Consider the following 20,992-nt stretch of genomic DNA (forward strand, 5'->3'; position numbering starts at 1 on the left):
GTACTGAAAGTCTGTGGGATCGAGGGATAGTAGTGGACTGGTAGGAAGGGTGTTTTAATATATCCTATGTATACCATATTAATAAGGGACAACCTGAATGATTAAATAATGTATTATATAAAATAATAAATAGGTAAGAACGTGACAGGGCTTGAAAGAAGAAAATCACTAATATGGTCAGTCCCCACACGGCGCCTGCGAGCCAGTCCTTCTCGCCCAACATCAGTGCTAACCCTAACCTCAGTAATGCTCTTGATTTCCATACAGTGATATAAATTCTGTGTAAATCTGAATAACTGATTCTCAAAATCTAGTGGAACGCCTTCCCAGAAGAGTGGAGGCTGTTACAGCAGGAGGGACCAACTCCATATGAATGCCCATGGTTCTGGAATGACATGTTCAACAGGCACATATGTGTGTGATGTTCGTATGTCCACATACATTTGGTCATGTAGTGTACTTCAGAAGGAATGTCAGTATTAACTCTTGTAAGACTCTTATCCCTCCCAAGTTATAGTGTGAGTGACTAACGGATACAATTAGGGGTCGATTTTAAATCTGTAAATATGAATCACTGATTCTTTGAATTCTAACCACTAAACATAGTAGCCGGGCTTACGGTATGTCCCTGTTTGACCTAAGACCTCATCCTATTGGTCCAGAGCGTCAGAGAAGGCTCTGGATGTTCCCCAGAGACAGACAGACAGGCGAGGTCCCAGAGGGGAAGCAGAGGTGGCCGCAGGCTAAGTTTATGCTCGCTAGTGTCCTCACATCTGACATACACTATATTACAGCAATAAAACCTGAGGCAGCCTCCCAGAGTTAACGGTGTTTGGCACAGACCACTGGCGGGCTTTAAAATGGCACCTGAGGCCAAGGTCAACTTAAAAAACAACTTAAAAACGTTTGTACCATCGCATACAGCCGTAATTAACATTCAGTAAAAATGTTTGCTCCTTGCTCAACAACAAAAGTCAGCAACAATCAACAAGTCAACACTAAGAGTAGTAAAAAATAAAATAAATAAGAAAGTGACAATAGAAACTGATGACATCAGAGATGTGAACTTCACTTCAGCCAACTCAGTTAAGGCCTTGGCCAGCTTTCTCTGAGTGGAGAATGGTACACACGTATCATACTGTGGTATGTTTGAGCTATGAAGTATATACATTTATTAATATGAACCCAATCCCCTTTTTACACTATGCAGAAGGATGACATATGAGAGTTATTAAAGTTCATAGCAGCACCGTGCCCTCAGTGGTGACATATGAGAGGTATTAATGGTGTTAGGCATTAATGTGACCAGGATGATTACAGCAGGGTGAGGTCATCGCTGGCTCCTGTCAGGGGTGAGACTCTGTCTGAATCTCATCACTTCCATCTCTGTTCCATCACTGGAAATATACTCACGCACATGGACGTGTGCACACACACTCACACACACATACACACACACACACACACACACACACACACACACTACGTGTGTCTATTTTATTACAGTAAATAAATAGACTAGATCCAAATGGATTACAATAACCAACAATTGCCTGTTGCCTGTTGAGAGAGAGAGAGAGAGAGAGAGAGAGAGAGAGAGAGAGAGAGAGAGAGAGAGAGAGAGAGAGAGAGAGAGAGAGAGAGAGAGAGAGAGAGAGAGAGAGAGAGAGTTCACAGTTCTCCCGAGCCTGGAACAAGACTGAATATTGTTCATCCTTCATGTCCCTTTCCCATTCAAATCCACTCTCTATAACTCCAACCATTAAAAAAACACATAGAATGTATAAGCTGTATGTTTGCCTTTTTACTATACTCCTGACTGTAATTTGTGGCTCTTTGTTCTCAAGCCAAATGGTCAATACAAAATGGAGCCTAGAGTGACTGTATTTTAAAATGGAACCTAACTGGGGAGCAACCCCTCTTTCACACCTGAAGCATCTCTACAGTGAATGTGATAGGGCCATTGTTTGAAACTGTATTTACATATTGTTGTTGATAAATAGACCAGCTGGGGGCTGGCCTCATTCCTTTCTGATCACCACAGCTCCTGACCACCAGCAAACAGCACCATTCAACTTGTAACTCTGTCTTTTGTTTAAATAAATAGTCTTAAAACTCAGAAGTATATTCTTGATTAATATCCAACAAGTAACTTAAGAAGAGACAACACACAACCTTTCTGTTCCTCCTTCTTCATCTATCGCTCCCTCTCCATCCTTCTCCCATCCTCACTAACTTAACTTATTAGCCCAGAACCATTGCCTGAACAAGCAAGAGCTTCCTCCACAACGAAACAAAAACAACTCACAAATAACAACAACAATGGTGTCCTCTGAACCTCGTGGTGGTGGTGAAAGACAGGGGTATGATGGGGCTATTCCTGTAGGGATGGGATAGAAGGAGAGAGGGAGAGAGGGAAGGAGGGAGAGTGGGAGGGAGGATGTATATTGGGGCAGTTATGAGAGACGTACGTGTCTGCGTGAATATACATCACTGTTGTCTCGTGTCTCTCAGTCAGTCAGTCAGTCTGTCTGTCACTCTGTCTGTCTGTGTCTCTGCTATGTCTGGCTTACTGAACACACTCAGAGTAAACTCATTCACCTCTCCTTCGTCTCCTCACCCCTCTTTGTTGCTTCATGCCTGCTCTCATTTCTCTCTCACACTTTCATATCCCACATATCCTGTGTCCCTCATACCATATGGGATGGGAGAGAGGGAGGGAGGGAGAGAGAGAGGAAGGGAGTGAGAGAGAGAGAGAGGGTGAGTGGGACATGATACAGTAGGATGTTTATGGGGGCAGTTATGAGAGAGGTATGTGTCTGCGTGAATATACATTACTGTTGACTCCTGTCTCTCAGTCTGTCTGTCAGTCAGTATGTCACTCTGTCACTCTGTCTGTCTATGTCAATGCTATGTCTAGCTTACTGCAGACCCAGAATAAACCCATTCACCTCTCTCCTTCTCTCCATCCCCCCACCTCTCTCTCTCAAAGAAAGGTCGCAAATAACAACAACAATGGTGTCGTCTGAACATTGTGGTGGTGAGAGACATGGGTATGATGAGGCTATTCCTGCAGGGATGGGAGAGAAGGAGAGAGGAGGGAGAGAGAGAGGGAGAGAAAGAGAGAGAAAGGGAGAGAGAGAGCACATGATACTGTAGGATCTATATGGGGGCAGTTATGAGAGAGGTATGTGTCTGCGTGAATATACATTACTGTTGTATCCTGTCTCTTCTACTGTCTGTCTGTCTGTCCGTCCGTCTGTCTGTCTGTCTGTCAGTCAGTCAGTCAGTCAGTCAGTTTGTCTGTGTCTTTGCTATGTCTGGCTTACTGAACCCACCCAGAATAAACTCAATCACCTCTCTACTTCTTCTCATCATCCCTCTTTCTTCCTCCATTCCTCCCTCTCTATCTCAATTCTTTCTCTAATTTTCTTCCCATGGTGTCTCCCTCTCTCTCTCTCTCTCTCTCTCTCTCTCTCTCTCTCTCTCTCTCTCTCTCTCTCTCTCTCTCTCTCTCTCTCTCTCTCTCTCTCTCTCTCTCCTCCTCCTCTTCCTCCTCTCACGGCATATAATTGCTCCAATTTTTTCACGAGTTGAAATCAAAGACCTAAGACTTTTTCTATGTGTAACAGGGTTATAAATTATATTTAAGTTATAGGTTGAAGTTCATCAAAATCGTTTGCTTTTTATGATTTGGTTAAGTGTTTGAATTGATTTACCCATGGCTGCATACGGGGTGTAGTGCCCCTAGTGGTGGTTGGACTGGCCGCATTTAAGTTTATGACGAAGGCCACCGTAGATCAGCCCTTTCGTCTTTGTGAGCGGTTGAGATGGTAGGTTAAAGTTTGTGCTCCGTTCCCGTTTTATATTTCCTTTGATAAAGAGTTGCCACTAATGTAAACCGAATGTATTATTTGAGATTAATGTTTACCATTGGTTTTTATGCCATTACTTTTGAGTTATGTTTTGTTTATTTGTATTTTATGGATGGATAAAGTTGTGTATTTTATGGATGGATAAAGCGTGAGCTAAGATGGCGGCAATGTGGCATGTTCTGAATGTTTTGTTTTGCTGACATGCAGGGGCGAGAGCTGTTTTGTGCTGGAGCCTAACATTAAATAACCATCATTTTGTTTTGCACATTCAGGTATGTTGTATGTATGTTGTATCCATGGGTATGGTTTAGTCTTGTGTGTTATAATGATATGAATGGTATGATAACTAATAATTATTTTATGTTATGACAAAGGCAGACCCTTTCGTCTTTGTGAGCGGTTGAGATGGGGCGAGAGCTGTTTTGTGCTGGAGCCTAACATTAAATAACCATCATTTTGTTTTGCACATTCAGATAAATAAACAGCTTGAAAGTGAACCTGTGTGCCTGCCTGGGGGTCATTCCACTAAAGGTGGATCAGTATAGCGGCGCTATAAATAAATGCGGCGCTCAGGGAACTCGAGATTGGAAGTCAAGCCTCAGGTGATTCCTCGAACGAGGATCAGCCTTGTGTCATCAGTGTTCACAGAAGACAGGCTTACAAATCTTCGATATGGGCGCGTGCACGCAGACATACGCAGCCCAGAAGAGTCGATCTGTCGAAATGAAGATACTCCACTCTGCAGGGGTACTACATTTGCGCAGCATTCCGAATTATTGATTTTTATGAAGACGGAGAAATAAGATGTAAAATAGTGCAATACTGACGCAATTAACAAGGCGAGGGAAATGGTTTGGCAATAAATTGCTGACCGATTAAATGCGTAGGTCATACTAGCCCCAGTTATTGTTATATGTTCATATTTTAATAAATGAATATTACTACTGTGGTGATATCAGCAGCAGGCTACAATCTGTCATATCGCCACAATGGCCTAGTGGTACCGACCGCTGCCACAGGATTTATTCGTCATTTTTAGACGTGGTTCGAATCCCGCTTTAGACGCACTTTTTACTGCATTTCGTTGTCTGAATCTAATCTAAAATCTCATCTAAAAAAGTATGTAGGCTATAAAATTATGGTGCAGGCTAATTTACAAGAATTGACACGATTACAATGGTGTTTGAAGCCTTTGCATGAAATCTTCGGTTAAATGTAAAAAAAAAAAAAATGAATGACTTAGTCAAGTCTCGAACTCGCAACCTTTGGAACTCGAGTCCGCAGCCTTAACCACTACGCCAGCCAGACCGCTGTGATAACGGTAATGCAAGTTGAGACAATTACTTTTTTTTTTTTACACTCTTTTAGATCTATCGATCTATCTATCACACTTTCAAAATATCAAATTATCTATCTATCACACAGTCAAACTATCTAATCAAACTATCTAATCTATCTATCTCATGTGAAGTGGGAACTAATATTTCCTAAAAGACACATGAGGAACTTTCGTTCAGGGTTTAGTTTCCGCCTGTGAGCCTTTTTTGACGCACGGATGACTATAGCCTGTGTTTTAGCCTGGTCGGGACCAGGCTAATTATATCTGACTCAGAAGGAGCTCAACCAAGCAGCGAATTATTTGAGCCACATTGATGGCACCGAACGCAAGCTAACATTTTCGAGGCTTAGAACTTTATCGAGGCTTAGAACTTTATCGAGCTTTGTGGAATAGGGCCCTGGTCTGTCCGGATTGTGAGGGGTTAAATATGTACACAACAGGTAAGTTTTGAGGGAGCATGCAATTGGGTAGGAATGTCCACCAGAGATGTCGCCTGTTAATTGAATGTTCATTTGTCTACCATAAGCCGTCTTCAAAGGCATTTCCGAGAATTGGAATTGGAATTGGAAACGACTTAGCAGACTTTGTAGAAAAAGTCTTAGGTCTTTGATTTAAACTCATGAAATATTTGTGTTGCGTTTATATTTCTGTTCAGTGTAAGTACCGTTTGTATCCCACAAGAACTATACTCTGATATTCTGTCAAAATAACACTTGTTTTCATGTGTATCAGTGGTATGTTATTATCATGTGTATCAGTGGTATGTTGTTATCATGTGTATCAGTGGTATGTTATCATGTGTATCAGTGGTATGTTATTATCATGTGTATCAGCGGTATGTTGTTATCATGTGTATCAGTGGTATGTTATCATGTGTATCAGCGGTATGTTATTATCATGTGTATCAGTGGTATGTTGTTATCATGTGTATCAGTGGTATGTTATTATCATGTGTATCAGCGGTATGTTATCATGTGTATCAGCGCTATGTTATCATGTGTATCAGTGGTATGTTGTTATCATGTGTATCAGTGGTATGTTATCATGTGTATCAGCGGTATGTTATTATCATGTGTATCAGCGGTATGTTATCATGTGTATCAGCGCTATGTTATCATGTGTATCAGTGGTATGTTGTTATCATGTGTATCAGCGGTATGTTATCATGTGTATCAGCGGTATGTTGTTATCATGTGTATCAGCGGTATGTTGTTATCATGTGTATCAGCGGTATGTTATCATGTGTATCACCGGTACGTTATCATGTGTATCAGCGCTATGTTATCATGTGTACCAGCGGTATGTTTTCATGTGTATCAGTGGTATGTTATCATGTGTATCAGCGGTATGTTGTTATCATGTGTTTCAGCGGTATGTTATCATGTGTATCAGTGGTATGTTGTTATCATGTGTATCAGCGGTATGTTATCATGTGTATCAGCGGTATTTTATCATGTGTATCAGCGCTATGTTATCATGTGTATCAGCGGTATGTTATCATGTGTATCAGCGGTATGTTATCATGTGTATCAGCGGTATGTTATCATGTGTATCAGTGGTATGTTGTTATCATGTGCATCAACGGTATGTTATCATGTGTATCAGTGGTATGTTATCATGTGTATCAGCGGTATGTTATCATGTGTATCAGCGGTATGTTATCATGTGTATCAGCGGTATGTTATCATGTGTATCAGCGGTATGTTATCATGTGTATCAGTGGTATGTTGTTATCATATGTATCAGCGGTATGTTATCATATGTATCAGCGGTATGTTATCATGTGTATCAGCAGTATGTTATCATGTGTACCAGCGGTATGTTATCATGTGTATCAGCGGTATGTTATCATGTGTATCAGTGGTATGTTGTTATCATATGTATCAGCGGTATGTTATCATGTGTATCAGCGGTATGTTATCATGTGTATCAGCGGTATGTTGTCATGTGTATCAGTGGTATGTTGTTATCATGTGCATCAGCGGTATGTTATCATGTGTATCAGTGGTATGTTATCATGTGTATCAGCGGTATGTTATCATGTGTATCAGTGGTATGTTGTTATCATGTATATCAGCGGTATGTTATCATGTGTATCAGCGGTATGTTATCATGTGTATCAGTGGTATGTTGTTATCATGTATATCAGCGGTATGTTATCATCAGCGGTATGTTGTTATCATGTGTATCAGCGGTATGTTATCATGTGTATCAGTGGTATGTTGTTATCATGTGTATCATCGGTATGTTATCATGTGTATCAGCGGTATGTTGCGGCCTCCCCTGTTGTGTACGACGAGAGTCGACGAGAGTCGTACACAACAGTGGAGGCCGGTGGAAGTAGAAATCGGAGGACGGGCTCATTGTAATGTATGGAATGGAATGAGGAATGGTATCAAACACATGAGCTTGTCCTCTGATGTGTGACCTCCATCAGCCTCCACCTTCAGCCTCCAGCCTTTTTTATATATATTTCTTTCATGAGCCCTATGTATCTTGGGTTGTGCTTAGCAGGCACAATACAGAGGACATTTTAATTTTAAAATAATATTATTTAACAATATTGCAATGGTATCATGTATCAAGAGGTCACAGTTTTGGTATCTTGTACTAAATGGTGACCTAAACAAGGTGTTGGCATAATACACTAAGACATAGTTTCTATGATAAAATAAATAAATACATAAATAAAATATGCAAATGGAATGGCTTAGGACACAGTTTCTTTTTTCAAGTAAGTATTTCTGAGTTGGGCAGTATCACTCATATTTTACTTTTTATTGCAATAGAGACAGTAGAGATTTGACAGTAAGGATGCGTTGATTGATTGATTGATTGATTGATTGAGTTTATTCATGGCTCAAGTAAAAACAGTAATCCAAGGGATGACATGTGAAAGTGTGAACACTTATTTCCAACATGGTCCTTTGATATTAACATACAAGACAACAATAACATCAAACAATCTTAAAATAACAACCCCTCCCCCCAAACAAAAGGATTGGGTACTTATAGGAATAACAAGATAAAAAGAATGAAAGAGGCTGAGAATAAAGAATAAAAGAGTAAAAATAAAAGTAGGCTTTCCTATCAAGCTATACTATTCACTCGTGGAACCTTACAGGAACGCACACTCACCGTGGTGCTGTGACAGTGCTGAGTGTGGACCATGATTATCTGTGAGCCTAGGTATCCGGGGGCAGTACAATTAATTATGTTGTACATGTGGTGGAGTTTCATCTGGTCTACCCTGAGCTGCACTGGCAGCAGACCTACCCTCTTAAATTCGCTACTACCTACGTGAGTTCTTGGGGGAGCATTTAGTAAATAACTAATTATATTGTTTTGAGTAACCTGCAGCTTATTCTTTGATTTCACTGTCAATCCACTGTACCATACAGAACAAGCGTAATCAAAATGGCACTGTATCAGTGCCACTACAAGCAGCTTTTTGGTTGCAAAATCAAACTGCCTTGTTCTGCGGTACAGGAATTTCAGTTTACCAGCAGTTTTTCGTAGAACTGTCTCCGCACTATTCTCCCCTGACAGTGACTGGTCAAGTGTGATGCCAAGGTACGTGACATTAGCTCTGGGTACAATTTCATTTCCCCCACACGTTACCTGTATCTTATTTACCTTCTGAAGCCTACCCTTGGTACCAAACAGAATGGACTCAGTTTCCCAGATGCAGTGAGAGTTTGTTGTCTATGAGCCACTCACTTACATTTTCAAGCTCTTTGCTAAGAGTAGCTTCAATTAGGAGTACATCCTTCGCAGACACTATTAATGTAGAATCATCAGCATACAATAGAAGCTTACAATTCACTGCAGCTGGCATGTCATTCACATAAACAAGGAATAAAAGTAGACCCAAAATGGAGCCTTGTGGCACCCCACATGGGTGAGAGAGAGAGAAGGGATGACATGCAGGATATGCCCAGGATACGCCACCACGCTCCCTCAGGAGTTTCTTAGTTGGAATGGTTTCAATCAACAGTCCAAGCAGTTTAGTCAGAATGCCACAAAGGATTGGATCAAAGTTCTGCCCATTGGATCGAGGAGTCTGTCTTTTACAGTGACATTGGAGACGGTCGGTGAGGCCGCCTCGATTTGCGGCTTACCGAACGACACCACAGGGTCACGAGCAGCGACAGGACCACACAGGCGATCGCCATGGCAACGCCCACCCCCATGACCAATGACAGCTGACCTCCCTGCTTTTCCTGTTGGACGTGGTGGAGCAGGGCGAAGGTGCTGAGGTGCCTGCAGGAGCACACCGTGTGGGTGGAGTTAGACACCACCGAGCTACAGCCCCGTCCTGACCATGCCCCTTTCTCTTCCGACCAATAGACACAGGCGGGGCGGTCCACTCCGCCGCATGGCCGCAGGTGCGCGAAGGTGAGATTTACGGCTCGGGGCAGGCGCATCGTGTTGGGGTTGCCGACCACCGCGGTCACCACCCGGGAGTTGAGCTGCCGAGCTGAGCTGGTCGGAGGATGAAGGTTTTTATAGCTGAGCAGAGTGACGAAGGCAAATCCTGGGTAAGTACCGTCTCCGATCGCCGTCTCCCACGTGGTGTCCAGCCAGGCATCCTCATTGGTCAGGCTGATCGGTCCCCGAGGAGGAGCCCTGCCCCTTCTGACCGCTACCTCCACCTCCGTGAGGGTGGTGTTTATCCTGGTGACGGACTCCGTCAGCTGGGGTGCGATCAGTCGGAGGGCGTTCTCTACTGAACTCAGTAATGCGGTCACCTCGCTGCTGTTAACCCAACCACCACCAGAGGAGCCGGTGGGCTGGAGGCCGCTGGGTCGGAGAACATCAGTGGTGGCTTCCACCAGACTCTGTGGGCAGAGAAGACAACAGAGACAGGCTGTGTGAGTGTGTGTGTGTGTGTGTGTGTGTGTGTGTGTGTGTGTGTGCGTGCGTGCGTGCGTGTGTGTGTGTGTGTGTGTGTGTGTGTGCGTGCGTGCGTGCGTGCGTGCGTGTGTGCGTGTGTGTGTGTGTGTCTCTGTCTGTATGTGTGTATAGTATTATTGTGTTTTGTAGGCTGCGTGCATGCATGGTGATCACGAAGACGACTGACTTACATTCAAAAGCACGTCACCACTCAACTGCCCTCCGGCCTCCGCAGAATTACTCAAGGCCAAACAGTTCTGTTTCACCAGAGACAGGAAACCGGCTAAACCCGACAGCGCCCGTCCTCTGAACAGATCACAATCCAGCTCCACACAGGGAGTCCGGTTCCTGCCGTAGTTAGTGAACCCGGGGAGGCAACGGCAAAGGTACGAGCCCTCCAGATTACCACACCTTCCTCCTTCACCGCAGATCTGTCTGTCTACATCGCACTCATCCAGGTCCGCACAGCCTCCGGCTGTTCTGTCAGATCTGAACCCGGGCTGGCATTCGCAACGGTAGCCTCCATTGGCATCCATAAGGCAAACCGAGTGACTCCCACAGCCGGTCGGACTGCACATAGCCATGTCCACGCAACGAGAGATGCCGAAAAAATCATAGCAGGGGGTCCAATCTCTGCATAAGAATTTGATCCATTTGGCACTGCATTCTCTTTCTGCTAGTGCTAGGTCCCTCTGTAAAGCCAGAATCAGGAGAGATAGAATCCAATACAGGCCCATGCTCTCTGACAAGTAGGGAGGTTTAAGTGAAGGTCTGTGTGTGCCTCAGACTTAAGAAGACAGTGTTGACGAGAGATGAGGTAAGCCAGGGTCTCTTAGATGGAACTTTATTGAGACATCATGTTTCTACTTTGGTTCCTTTTTTGGGGGGACTGCGGTGACTTCATCTGTGTGTTCATCTCACAGTCTCTCACGGTCTGTTGTAGTTCTTTTTTCTCTGCTTCTCCTTTTTCCCTCCTCCTCTCATTGTCTTCCTCTTCATTGTAGGTTGAATAGGGGGAATTATATTTTGTTTATGCCACATAGGGACAGTGTGTGTTTTCAATGGTACATTTATTTGATAAGATCTGAGCAACCACACCATATTTACTGTGGGCAAGAGGGCCCTCTTTTATTATTATATTATACACTCATTGAACACTTTATTAGGAACACCTGTACAGTCCAAGCTGATGGAGGTGGTGTGGGGAATGTTTTCTTGACACACTTTGGGTCCTCTAATTCCAATCAATCAACGCTTGAATGCCACAGCCTATTTGATTATTATTGCTGACCATGTGCATCCCCTGATGGCCACAATGTTCCCATCTTCTAAAAAAGCAGAAAGCAAAAGTCGTCTCAAACTGGTTTCATGAACATGACAGTTCAGTGTTCTTCCGTGGCCTTCCCAGTCTTTTTTTTCCTACATTGTTGTTTCATGCAAACAAAAATACATTAACATGTGAACATTTTGTGGGAGAAGTGGTGCATTATCTGACAGAATTTCACACACATTATCAACATACTCTATATTTCATGGAAATTTCTGTTTTTCTGATAAGCCTAGATAGATAGATAGATAGATAGATTGTTTATTAACCACACAACCAAACGGCGGTGGAATTTGTTTTCAGTACAGCATATTATCCTCTGCAGCACACAAATGACAAAAACAAAGAATGCACAATAGACAACATCAAACAAAAAATAGACAACAGACAATCATGGTATGCATGTCAGTCATTGTGTGTCAGTGAGGAGGGGGCTAGAGGGAGGCGTTCAGAGTCATGATGGCTATGGGGGGAAAGCTGTTGGTGAAGCGTTTAGTCTTTGTGCACAATGACTTGTAGCACCTCCATGAGGGGAGGAGCTGGAAGAGGTGATGAGCAGGATGTGAGGGGTCAGAGGTGATCTTCTTTGCCCGTTTTACAGTTCTGTGGGTGTGTAGAAATTCAACTGATGGGAGTGGTTTGCCTATGATTGTGCATGCCTTTTTAACAATCCGCTGTAGTTTGATCTGTGTTTGACTGCCTGTGCTGCCGTACCAAACTGTAATAGAGTCTGTGATGATGGACTCCATGATGGCTGAGTAAAACAGGATGAGAAGTTGCTGTTTGACCCAGAATCTTTTAAGCTGCCTAAGGAAATAGAGACAATGATGTGTTCTGTGTTCTGCAATGATGTGTTCTGTGTTGATTTTCCATTTCAGATTGTTGCTGTATGTTCCAAGGAATTTGAAAGAGTCAGTGTAGGTGATGGGGTCGCCGTTTATTTGTATGGGAAGTTTGGGATATGGTCCGTGTCGGAAGTCAATGAGAAGGTTTTGGCTGTATTAAGTATGATGCCATTGCTTGTACACCAAGTGATAGCTTGGGTCACCTTAGAGCGGTACTGGGTTTCGTCATTATTCAAATCAAATAACATTTTATTTGTATAGCGCATTTCTTGCAACTCAATGCGCTTCACATACTGACAGAGCCGCAAGCAGGCAAAAGTAAAAACCTGTACACTATGTAGCCAGGAAGATTCCCTTGCAGCCCTCTAGCGACTACTAACCAGTTTGCCTACCAGCACCCAGTGGTGGACCCCCACACCCCCCCTCGGGGAGCCCCCGCCGCCCCACACACCCAGCCCGCCCCACCACCAGCACACCCGGCCCAGGAAAAGTTCCTTGCATATTATCGGCGTACACACTGTCCATAAATTTAGTGTTATATCTGCATCGTTCTGCATCCAGCATGGGCACAGGTCCTGCCAAAAGAGAATCTCAAGCGCAGTTATGATGCAACAACACAATAAATATGACAGCAATCCAACCTGATGGTGGTCCAGGTACATCCTGGTACCGGTTCTGGTACTGCTCTAGGTGCTACTGGGAGCTGACAGTGCCTCATCAGCACCCAGGTCCTTTTTCCTGTCAACACAAGATCTCAAAGCACGAGTATGGTGTAATAGCATAGTGATCCTAGTTCTATAATGTCCAATGTCTCCCTTAGTTACAAAAGGCGACATTGAATAAGTAGGTTTTAAGGTCTCGCTTGAAAATGTCCTGAGTTTTAGACAACCTCAGGCCCTCAGGTAGGGTGTTCCACAATCTAGGAGCATATATGCTAAAATCTGATCCTCCAAATCTCTTAGTCCTAGCCTCTGGTACTATTAGAAGTTCCGTGCCACTAGACCTTAGGGGTCTAGCTGGTATGTATCTTATGAGCATGTCCACCATGTATTTGGGCGCGTCGCAATGGAGTGATTTATAGACTAATAAAAGGATCTTAAAGTCTATTCTATGACTGACAGGGAGCCAGTGTAGTGATCTCAGGACAGGTGTGATGTGCACTCTTCGTTTGGTCCTAGTAAGGACACGAGCAGAAGCATTCTGAACCATTTGTAGTCTACTAATAATTTTTTGGGGGAGACCTATCAGGAGAGCAGTACAGTAATCTAGCCTACTAGTAACAAACGCATGCATTAGTTTTTCAGTGTCTGCCTGGGAGAGGAATGATTGTACCGTAGTGATGTTTCTTAAATGGTAAAAGGATGTTTTAATAGTATTATTAATATGGGTTTCAAAAATTTGATCTGGGTCAATTATGACACCAAGATTCCTAGCCTGACACTTAGTGTTAAGAGCTAGTGTTTTCAAATGTGCAGATAATTTCTCTCTCCCAGTTTTCTCGCCAATGATCAATACCTCAGTTTTTTCTTGATTGAGTTGGAGAAAATGTTGTGTCATCCAAATATTAATATCAGCAATACAATCTATCAGGTGGTCGACCATCTCGTAGTCGTTGGGAGTTACTGAGATATAAAGCTGAGTGTCGTCAGCATAGCTATGGTAGTTAACGCTATGCCTCTTGATAACAGAACTGAGGGGTAGCATGTATAGGCTAAAAAGCAACGGTCCTAAAATGGACCCCTGGAGAACTCCACAAGTTGCTCTATAATTTTTTGACTTATGGTCACCAAGGGCTACAAAGTAGTCTCGGTCAGCCAGGTAAGTCCTGAACCAGTTTAAGACCGGACCAGAGAGGCCAACCCAGTTTGCAAGTCTCTCAATAAGTATGTAATGGTCTACCGTATCAAAGGCTGCACTTAAGTCTAAGAGTACAAGAATCAAGAGTTTTTTCGAGTCTGCATTAATCCTAAGGTCATTAGTTACCTTAAGAAAAGCAGTTTCTGTGCTGTGGTATGATCGGAAGCCTGACTGAAGTGGGTCATATCTATTAGAATAGAATAGAATAGAATAGAATATACTTTATTGTCCTTGTACAGTTGCCTATACAATGAAATTGTAGTGGTTCTTCTGAAGGTGCAAAAACTGAAAAAACATATTCACATATTCACAAACATATACACATACTGTATAACATATCACAAATATTACACACTAGACAAATTAAAAAGCGAAAATGCTATAAAACAAGCTAAGAGACAATGAGGTCCGTGGTGTCAAGTGAAAATAAAGACAACAATCTTAAGAAAATAAAAACATCTATTATTTAAAACTAAAAACTCATGAAGCTGTTTGTAAGCTGCCTTTTCTAGAATTTTGCTTAGAAAAGTGAGATTGGATATTGGTCTACAGTTTTTTGGATCAAAAGGATCTAGGTTACTTTTCTTCAGGGTGGGTCTAACCAGGGCAGTTTTAAGCGCCGCTGGAAACATCCCTTTAAGTAGGGAGTGATTTACAATGCCTACTATGTCATCAGACACAGATTCGAAAATGTCCTTAAAAAAGGTCGTAGGAATAGGGTCAAGAGGACACGTAGACGGTTTAAGCTGTGACACAATTTTGCCTAATGTTTCAGTGTTAATCATGGTGAACATGCTCATAGTCATGTTCTGTGGTGGCGGATCTACGGTGTTGCACAAAACTAGTCTTGCCTGAGTAATACACATTCTAATATTTGTTATCTTATCCCTGAAGTGGGCTGCAAATTCCTCGCATTTGGTGACAGAGGCTGCACCGTCTAGTGTTCTAGGAGCAGGGTTTACAAGGCAATCAATTGTCGAGAACAAGACCCTGGGGTTATTCTTGTTTGTAGATATTATATTTGAGAAGTGATTTTTCCTAGCATTTCGCATTGCCAAGTTAAAGGCAGATAGATGTTCTTTAAAAATATTCTGATTAACCTGTAATTTGCTCTTTCTCTTTATTGTTAAAGGTAATTACTAAGTCATTTTCATATAGAGTGGGAGTTGTGTGATCACTGTTCATTAAAGCGTTGAAATTCTCAGCCACTGCAGGGGTAAGATAAAGTTTTTTAACAACACGTTCAGCATTATTTTCAGCTTTACGTGTTACAATGGTAAGGAAAATACAGAAATGGTCAGAGAGGGCCAGGTCGCTGATACCTGATATTGAGACCTCGAGACCCTTTGTAATCACTAGATCAAGGGTATGGCCATGATTGTGAGTGGGTTCATTGACATGTTGGATAAAATCCATAGATTTCAAGAGGTCAATAAAATCCCTAGCCCTCGAGTCAGCCTCATTATCAACATTGGAAATGAGGCCTATGATGGTTGTGCCATCCGCATACTTTATTGTTTAAACAGAACTGTCTGTGGATGTGAAGTGACTTGTGTATAGTGAGAAGAGCCCGTGAAGTGATAAGAACCCATATATAAAAGAGAGAGAGAGAGAAATAAATTGTCAATATTAGAGATTTGGAGTGTCTCAGAACAAGCACTGAATATTGATACCTTGTTCCACACAAATCATACTGAAAGGGTCTGGAAATAGGGGGCAGAAAGGTCAGTTTATGAAAAACTAAAAATGTTTTAACATGCCAATAAATGCTCTGCGTCTCACTCTCACCACAGACACTGTAGCAACTTTGCACAATGTTGTTTCAGAAGAGTTCCAACCACATCCCCTGTGTAGGTGAGGGTTTACTAACCATAAGTGTTTCATAAGAGTGAAATAAGAGTTTAAAAATGTATTCTAATAGAGCAATATATAGCAATACAATGTTTTTGCCTAAATACCATGTATTCTATATTTGGTTCAGTTTATTCTGTTTTTCTCAAAACTTGAACATAATGACTTAAGCCATTATTCTAAGAAGGTGACGCTATGTTTTAATTGTGTCAGACTTGTTGCTTTACGTAGACAACTGTCCCACTACACTCATATTGGTTTCACAGTAAATCCTGTGCCCCTACGTATTTCAGCCTCATCCCCTCAGTTCTGCAGAAACACGGTATGACCACAGAGTTCATAATGTCACCAATGACATCGCTTCCCCCACTGGATCTCACAAAGACAATGATGAAAAAAAATAGGCTACTATTTAAGACCCGCTGGAGTTTAAGTCACTCACTACTTATAATTTTGTTTTAATTTGCATGTTTTATTTGCACATTTGTAAAGCACTTGTTCACTGTTTTGTAAAGGTGCTAAGGCGTATTATTATTAACCCCACATGGATTTAATATGACAGGATTGGTTTAAGAGCCTGTGTTTAAACCAGTCCTATGCTTTACAATCTATGTACAGAAGGGTACACTTCAGGGAAAAGATTGATGAATTTGAACATGATTTCCTCTCCTCCATAGAAGCAGGGCTGAGTGCCCTTGTGTGGAATGTGGATCTAAAGATACACTGCTGAAAGACACTAAACTCCTTGTTGTTTTCTTCTTGCTCTGAAATGAACATAACATCTTCCCATCATTTTCCTAATCTCTAAAAGCTACTATAGAAAAAAAGATTAGGAGAACATTCAAATAGTTTTGAATAATAGACAAACACTTTATTGTTTGGACAAACAGACAGTTGAACAGAAAACAGCACACACAAGAAAATACACATTTCATTCACAACACCCAAAATACATTTTAAGACACATGACTTGAGAAACTGACAAAGATGAGGTGTTAAAATGATTGGTTAAAACTGCAAAACATTCAAACTGCAAACACAGACCACTCGTGATGATTGTGAGTACATTGCTCATCCACAGCGTTTTCATAGTAGCCCTATCCAGAATACCAAAACGAAGTCTCTGCACTCACTATACAGGTATTTTTACAGTATTTCTGCCAGTACATTTTCAACCCACATTGCACACACACAACACGCGCACACACACACACACACACACACACACACACACACACACACACACACACACACACACACACACACTTCAATGATTTTAAACTTCACTTAAACAGGTGATGATAAATCTACTGGATTTCTAACAGCGAAAATAATTTAAACTAATGACCTCTCCACATCACCTTCATCATCCCAACAGCTATCGTTGCAGGATATCTCTTCAGATAATTAGTTGTACCAAGACGTGATGTAGATTAGTCATAAAAACCGCAGCTCAAACCGCAGCTCAAACAGTAATGAAAAGGAAAGCAGTGTGCAAGGGCATTGGGCTCTTTCAATTCTGTGGGTTAATGTGTGGGCATCATTATTTCGCTGGCTTCTGATTTCTGCATGGTTTTGCTGGCTGAACTGTAACATACTGTATATATGGCTGATCTGCCGTCTTCCACTGAAGTCTCTATTGCCCCCTCCTTCTCCTTTCTGCCCATTGTGGGTTTTTTGCTGAGTCGGCTGAGCGCAGTGACTGTGGTCCAGATGACTGTGTTCCAGTTGTGGTCACACTTCAGTCACAGTACACTGACCGTCGGGGCTGCGCGAGCGTACGCTGAGGCCGCCGCTGGAGGACCCACCACGAGGGGGCAGTCTGTCCGGCTGGTTCTCCCTGAGCCGCTGCTGTGGCGGTCTGTGTCTGTGTCTCGCACCGGGCTCTCCCCTCCCCCTCCCCTGCCCTTCCTCCTCCCCTTCGCTGTTACCTGACGCCGACTCGTACACCTCCTCCTCTTCCTCCTCCTCCTCCTCCTCCTCCTCCACTTCCTCTTCCTCCTCCTCCCCCTCTGGCTGGCTGACGTGGAGCTGAGATAGAGAGTCTTCCAAGGAGGGGAAGGCTGGGCTGGCGAGGTGGCCGCCCAGGACCGTGGGGGGTCGAACTGGGGGAAGAGGAAGGAGAACCCCGGAGGCCCCAGTCTGCGAGTGTCCCTCCACGTCCTCCCCGTCGGCCGAGCTCCCGCGTTCTGCCGGTGCCGCGGTGACCACCGGTGGCGGGGCGGGGTCAGGGTCCAGCCTGAGCCCGGCCACGCCCTTTTTCGGGATGTCGACCACGTCGCGTTTGATGCGCCGGCGCCGCCCGTGCTCGTTGCGGCGGTACTGGACCATGTTCTCCAGGTCGGCCACGTACAGGAAGCCGGCGATCAGCATCTCGGTGCTCTTCCTGCCCTTGGCGAAGGCCTCCTCCAGCTCGCGGCTGGTGCGCTCGTCGTACTGCCACCAGCCGTTCCTCCCCTCGTAGTACCAGGCATGGTCGCCGCCCCCACCACCCCCAGTCCCGGCTCCGCCCCCCCGCCCTCCGGCCGCCGCCGCCTTCAGCTCCTCGGGGGACAGCAGGGTGGGCCGCTCCAGGAAGTCCTCCGGCACTTCCTGTCGGCAGAGGGCGCAACGCTTGCTGTGCCAGGAGGCTCCCTTCACGCACAGGAAACAGAAGACGTGGCGGCAGGGCAGGCGGACCGGGTGCACGCAGGTCTGGAGGCAGATGGCGCACTCTGTGACAGGGGTGGGGGAAGGCGAGGGGGAGTTGGGGGAGTCGGTGCAGGTGTCACCTCCATCCTCCACCACCTTTTCAGATGAGAGGGAGCCCACGGAGCCACGGCCTGCCATGCTGAGGTGGGAGGTGCAGTATGTTAGTGAAACTATTGTCTGTGTGTGCCTATCAAATCAACATAATGTGTCCTAATGGACACAATAACATGATGATAATAATAATAATAATGACACAATAACATGATGATAATAATAATAATAATAATAATAATAATAACATATGACATTCATTAAGCTTGGTTGGAAAAACAAAAGGCCTCCAGTAATGCTGCTTACAGTTTCAGCCAGGTGCAGTTATTGAAATGTCATCCAAATTCAGTGACTTCAGTTCCTCTGTAAGAAAAAATGTATGTTGATATGAAAAGGTCACTTTCCCGAGTTTAATCTCACTTTCCCTTAAAAACAGACTAATCGGAGTCCTATGTGTGTGGTGTACACACAGCCAGTAGCCAGCACGTCTAGCACCGCACAGCAGCACAACACAGAGCGGTGATTAAGAGGACAAACTAGCTAGAAAACATTCATATTAGGAAATGCACAACAGACGCATACATATACATTTAACTTATACGTTATGGAGATATTATTTTCGCAATGAGAATGACTGTTGTTGTCCATAGACTTCAATGTGTTCAGCTAGCTGGCTAGTTGTAAACCATATAGGCCCAGTCGTCGGAGAGACAAACCCCTTGCCTTGCATATCTTCAACTCCCTAACAACCAAACGAGCGAACATAATTGTCATACAACCTCCAATGTTAAACACACAACAGCTAACTAACTACCCGTGTTGCATAGTCCAGGTATAACAACTAGCCTACCAGCTAAGCTAACCACAACAGTGACTGTTTGTAACATAATCAGCCGTCATCAAAACATCCGTTCATCTTGGCCACAGCAGTCCCCCCCAAACTCACTGGTTAATCCCGTTCGTTCAGTGCGATGTTTTATCAATTTGCATTCTTGATCAATCAAATCACTAAATCAGCTGTCAAAACAAACCAAGACCGAACCCTCTCTTTTCTTGCTTGCTCTCGCTCTCTCTCGCTCTCTCTCTCTCTCTCTCTCTCTCTCTCTCTCTCTCTCTCTCTCTCGCTCTCTCGCTCTCTCTCTCTCTCTCTCTCTCTCTCTCTCTCTCTCTCTCTCTCTCTCTCTCTCTCTCTCTCTCTCTCTCTCTCTCTCTCTCTCTCTCTCTCTCTCTCTCTCTCTCTCTCTCTCGCTCTCTCTCGCTCGCTCTCTCTCGCTCGCTCTCTCTCTCTCTCTCTCTCTCTCTCTCTCTCTCTCTCTCTCTCTCTCTCTCTCTCTCTCTTCTGCGTTCGTAAATACGCTGGGGAAATCTGATGAGCACTCATGGAATGCCTCTTGTCCAATCAAATTACATGGTCAATTTATGACGTAGAACCCAGTGTGCGCTCCGGTGCTCTCAGAGCAAATTTACGAACGCAGCCTGAGTGTGTGATGTGGACGTATGTTATTAGTGGTTCGTCATGCTCGTTGAATTAGCTTGTTTATCATTCGGACGCTGAACAGAAGTGGTATCAATCCGTTGGGCCATTTATAATATTGAAAATATCTCTGTCAAATACAGTCACAACGAAAGAAGACACTGAAACAAAGTAAAAGTGTACATTTTATTCATCAAGCTGTATGACATAAACACTGCTATATGTTTGCTTATGCAAACATATAGTGGCATCAGCAACATATATATCATGTCGTAAGCACATTTACAACTTTCATATTATTGATAGTGAATTTGATAGTGTTTTATGTTCAATGGTCATCTTAGTTCATACCAAAAAGAAAAACACATTTTTTATTTTTTATTTAACATGGCTGGGAAGATTATTTTCCTTATTTTGGTTAAAGTCCATGCTGCAAGAACTGAGAAGTGGGATAAGTTCCAGCCAGTGAAACCTATACGTAGTTAGTCACACTATACCTATTGGTAAAGCAACGTCCCTGATGCGCATCCTTCAGTGATATGATATGAATGACACTAATTCACCTCGCTGCTTGGCCAAGGCCCTCCGGTTTACATCCTCATCGTCCTGTAGTTGCTGAGATAATTTGGCAGAAACGTATTATAGCTAACAACAGAACCATCACCATGTAGTTAGGCCTACTGACAGACAGCGTGACATTTTATTGGGGTACGGGAGTGCGGTTTCATTGCGTTTTCCAGTCGTCTTTTAACTATATATGATGCAGGTGATTGATGGTGATGATGA

The 20,992-nt window shown here is 43.5% G+C and overlaps 1 protein-coding gene across 3 annotated transcripts in view; it reads right to left on the minus strand.

Moving 5' to 3' along the window:
• Nucleotides 1-19,803, minus strand: part of LOC308161334 (E3 ubiquitin-protein ligase rnf146-like) — a 200,780-nt gene extending 180,977 nt beyond the window's left edge. The window contains exons 1-3 of one of the 3 annotated variants that reach the window (XR_013937531.1): nucleotides 19,679-19,803; nucleotides 19,039-19,095; nucleotides 17,247-18,820 (exon numbers count right to left, since the gene is read on the minus strand). Coding sequence is in view for 2 of the 3 variants with exons in the window: in XM_080535337.1 (XP_080391463.1) it covers nucleotides 17,725-18,819 (1,095 nt within the window). In the remaining variant the exon portion in view is untranslated. Of the gene's footprint in view, nucleotides 1-16,836; nucleotides 18,821-19,038; nucleotides 19,120-19,678 lie in introns of those variants that run through there. The other 2 variants (XM_080535337.1, XM_080535338.1) reach the window with 2 other exon arrangements.
• Nucleotides 19,804-20,992: the final 1,189 nt, after the last annotated feature.

Source organism: Nansenia antarctica, assembly GCF_963989245.1.
Source record: "Nansenia antarctica genome assembly, chromosome: 6".
NCBI lineage: Eukaryota > Metazoa > Chordata > Actinopteri > Argentiniformes > Microstomatidae > Nansenia > Nansenia antarctica.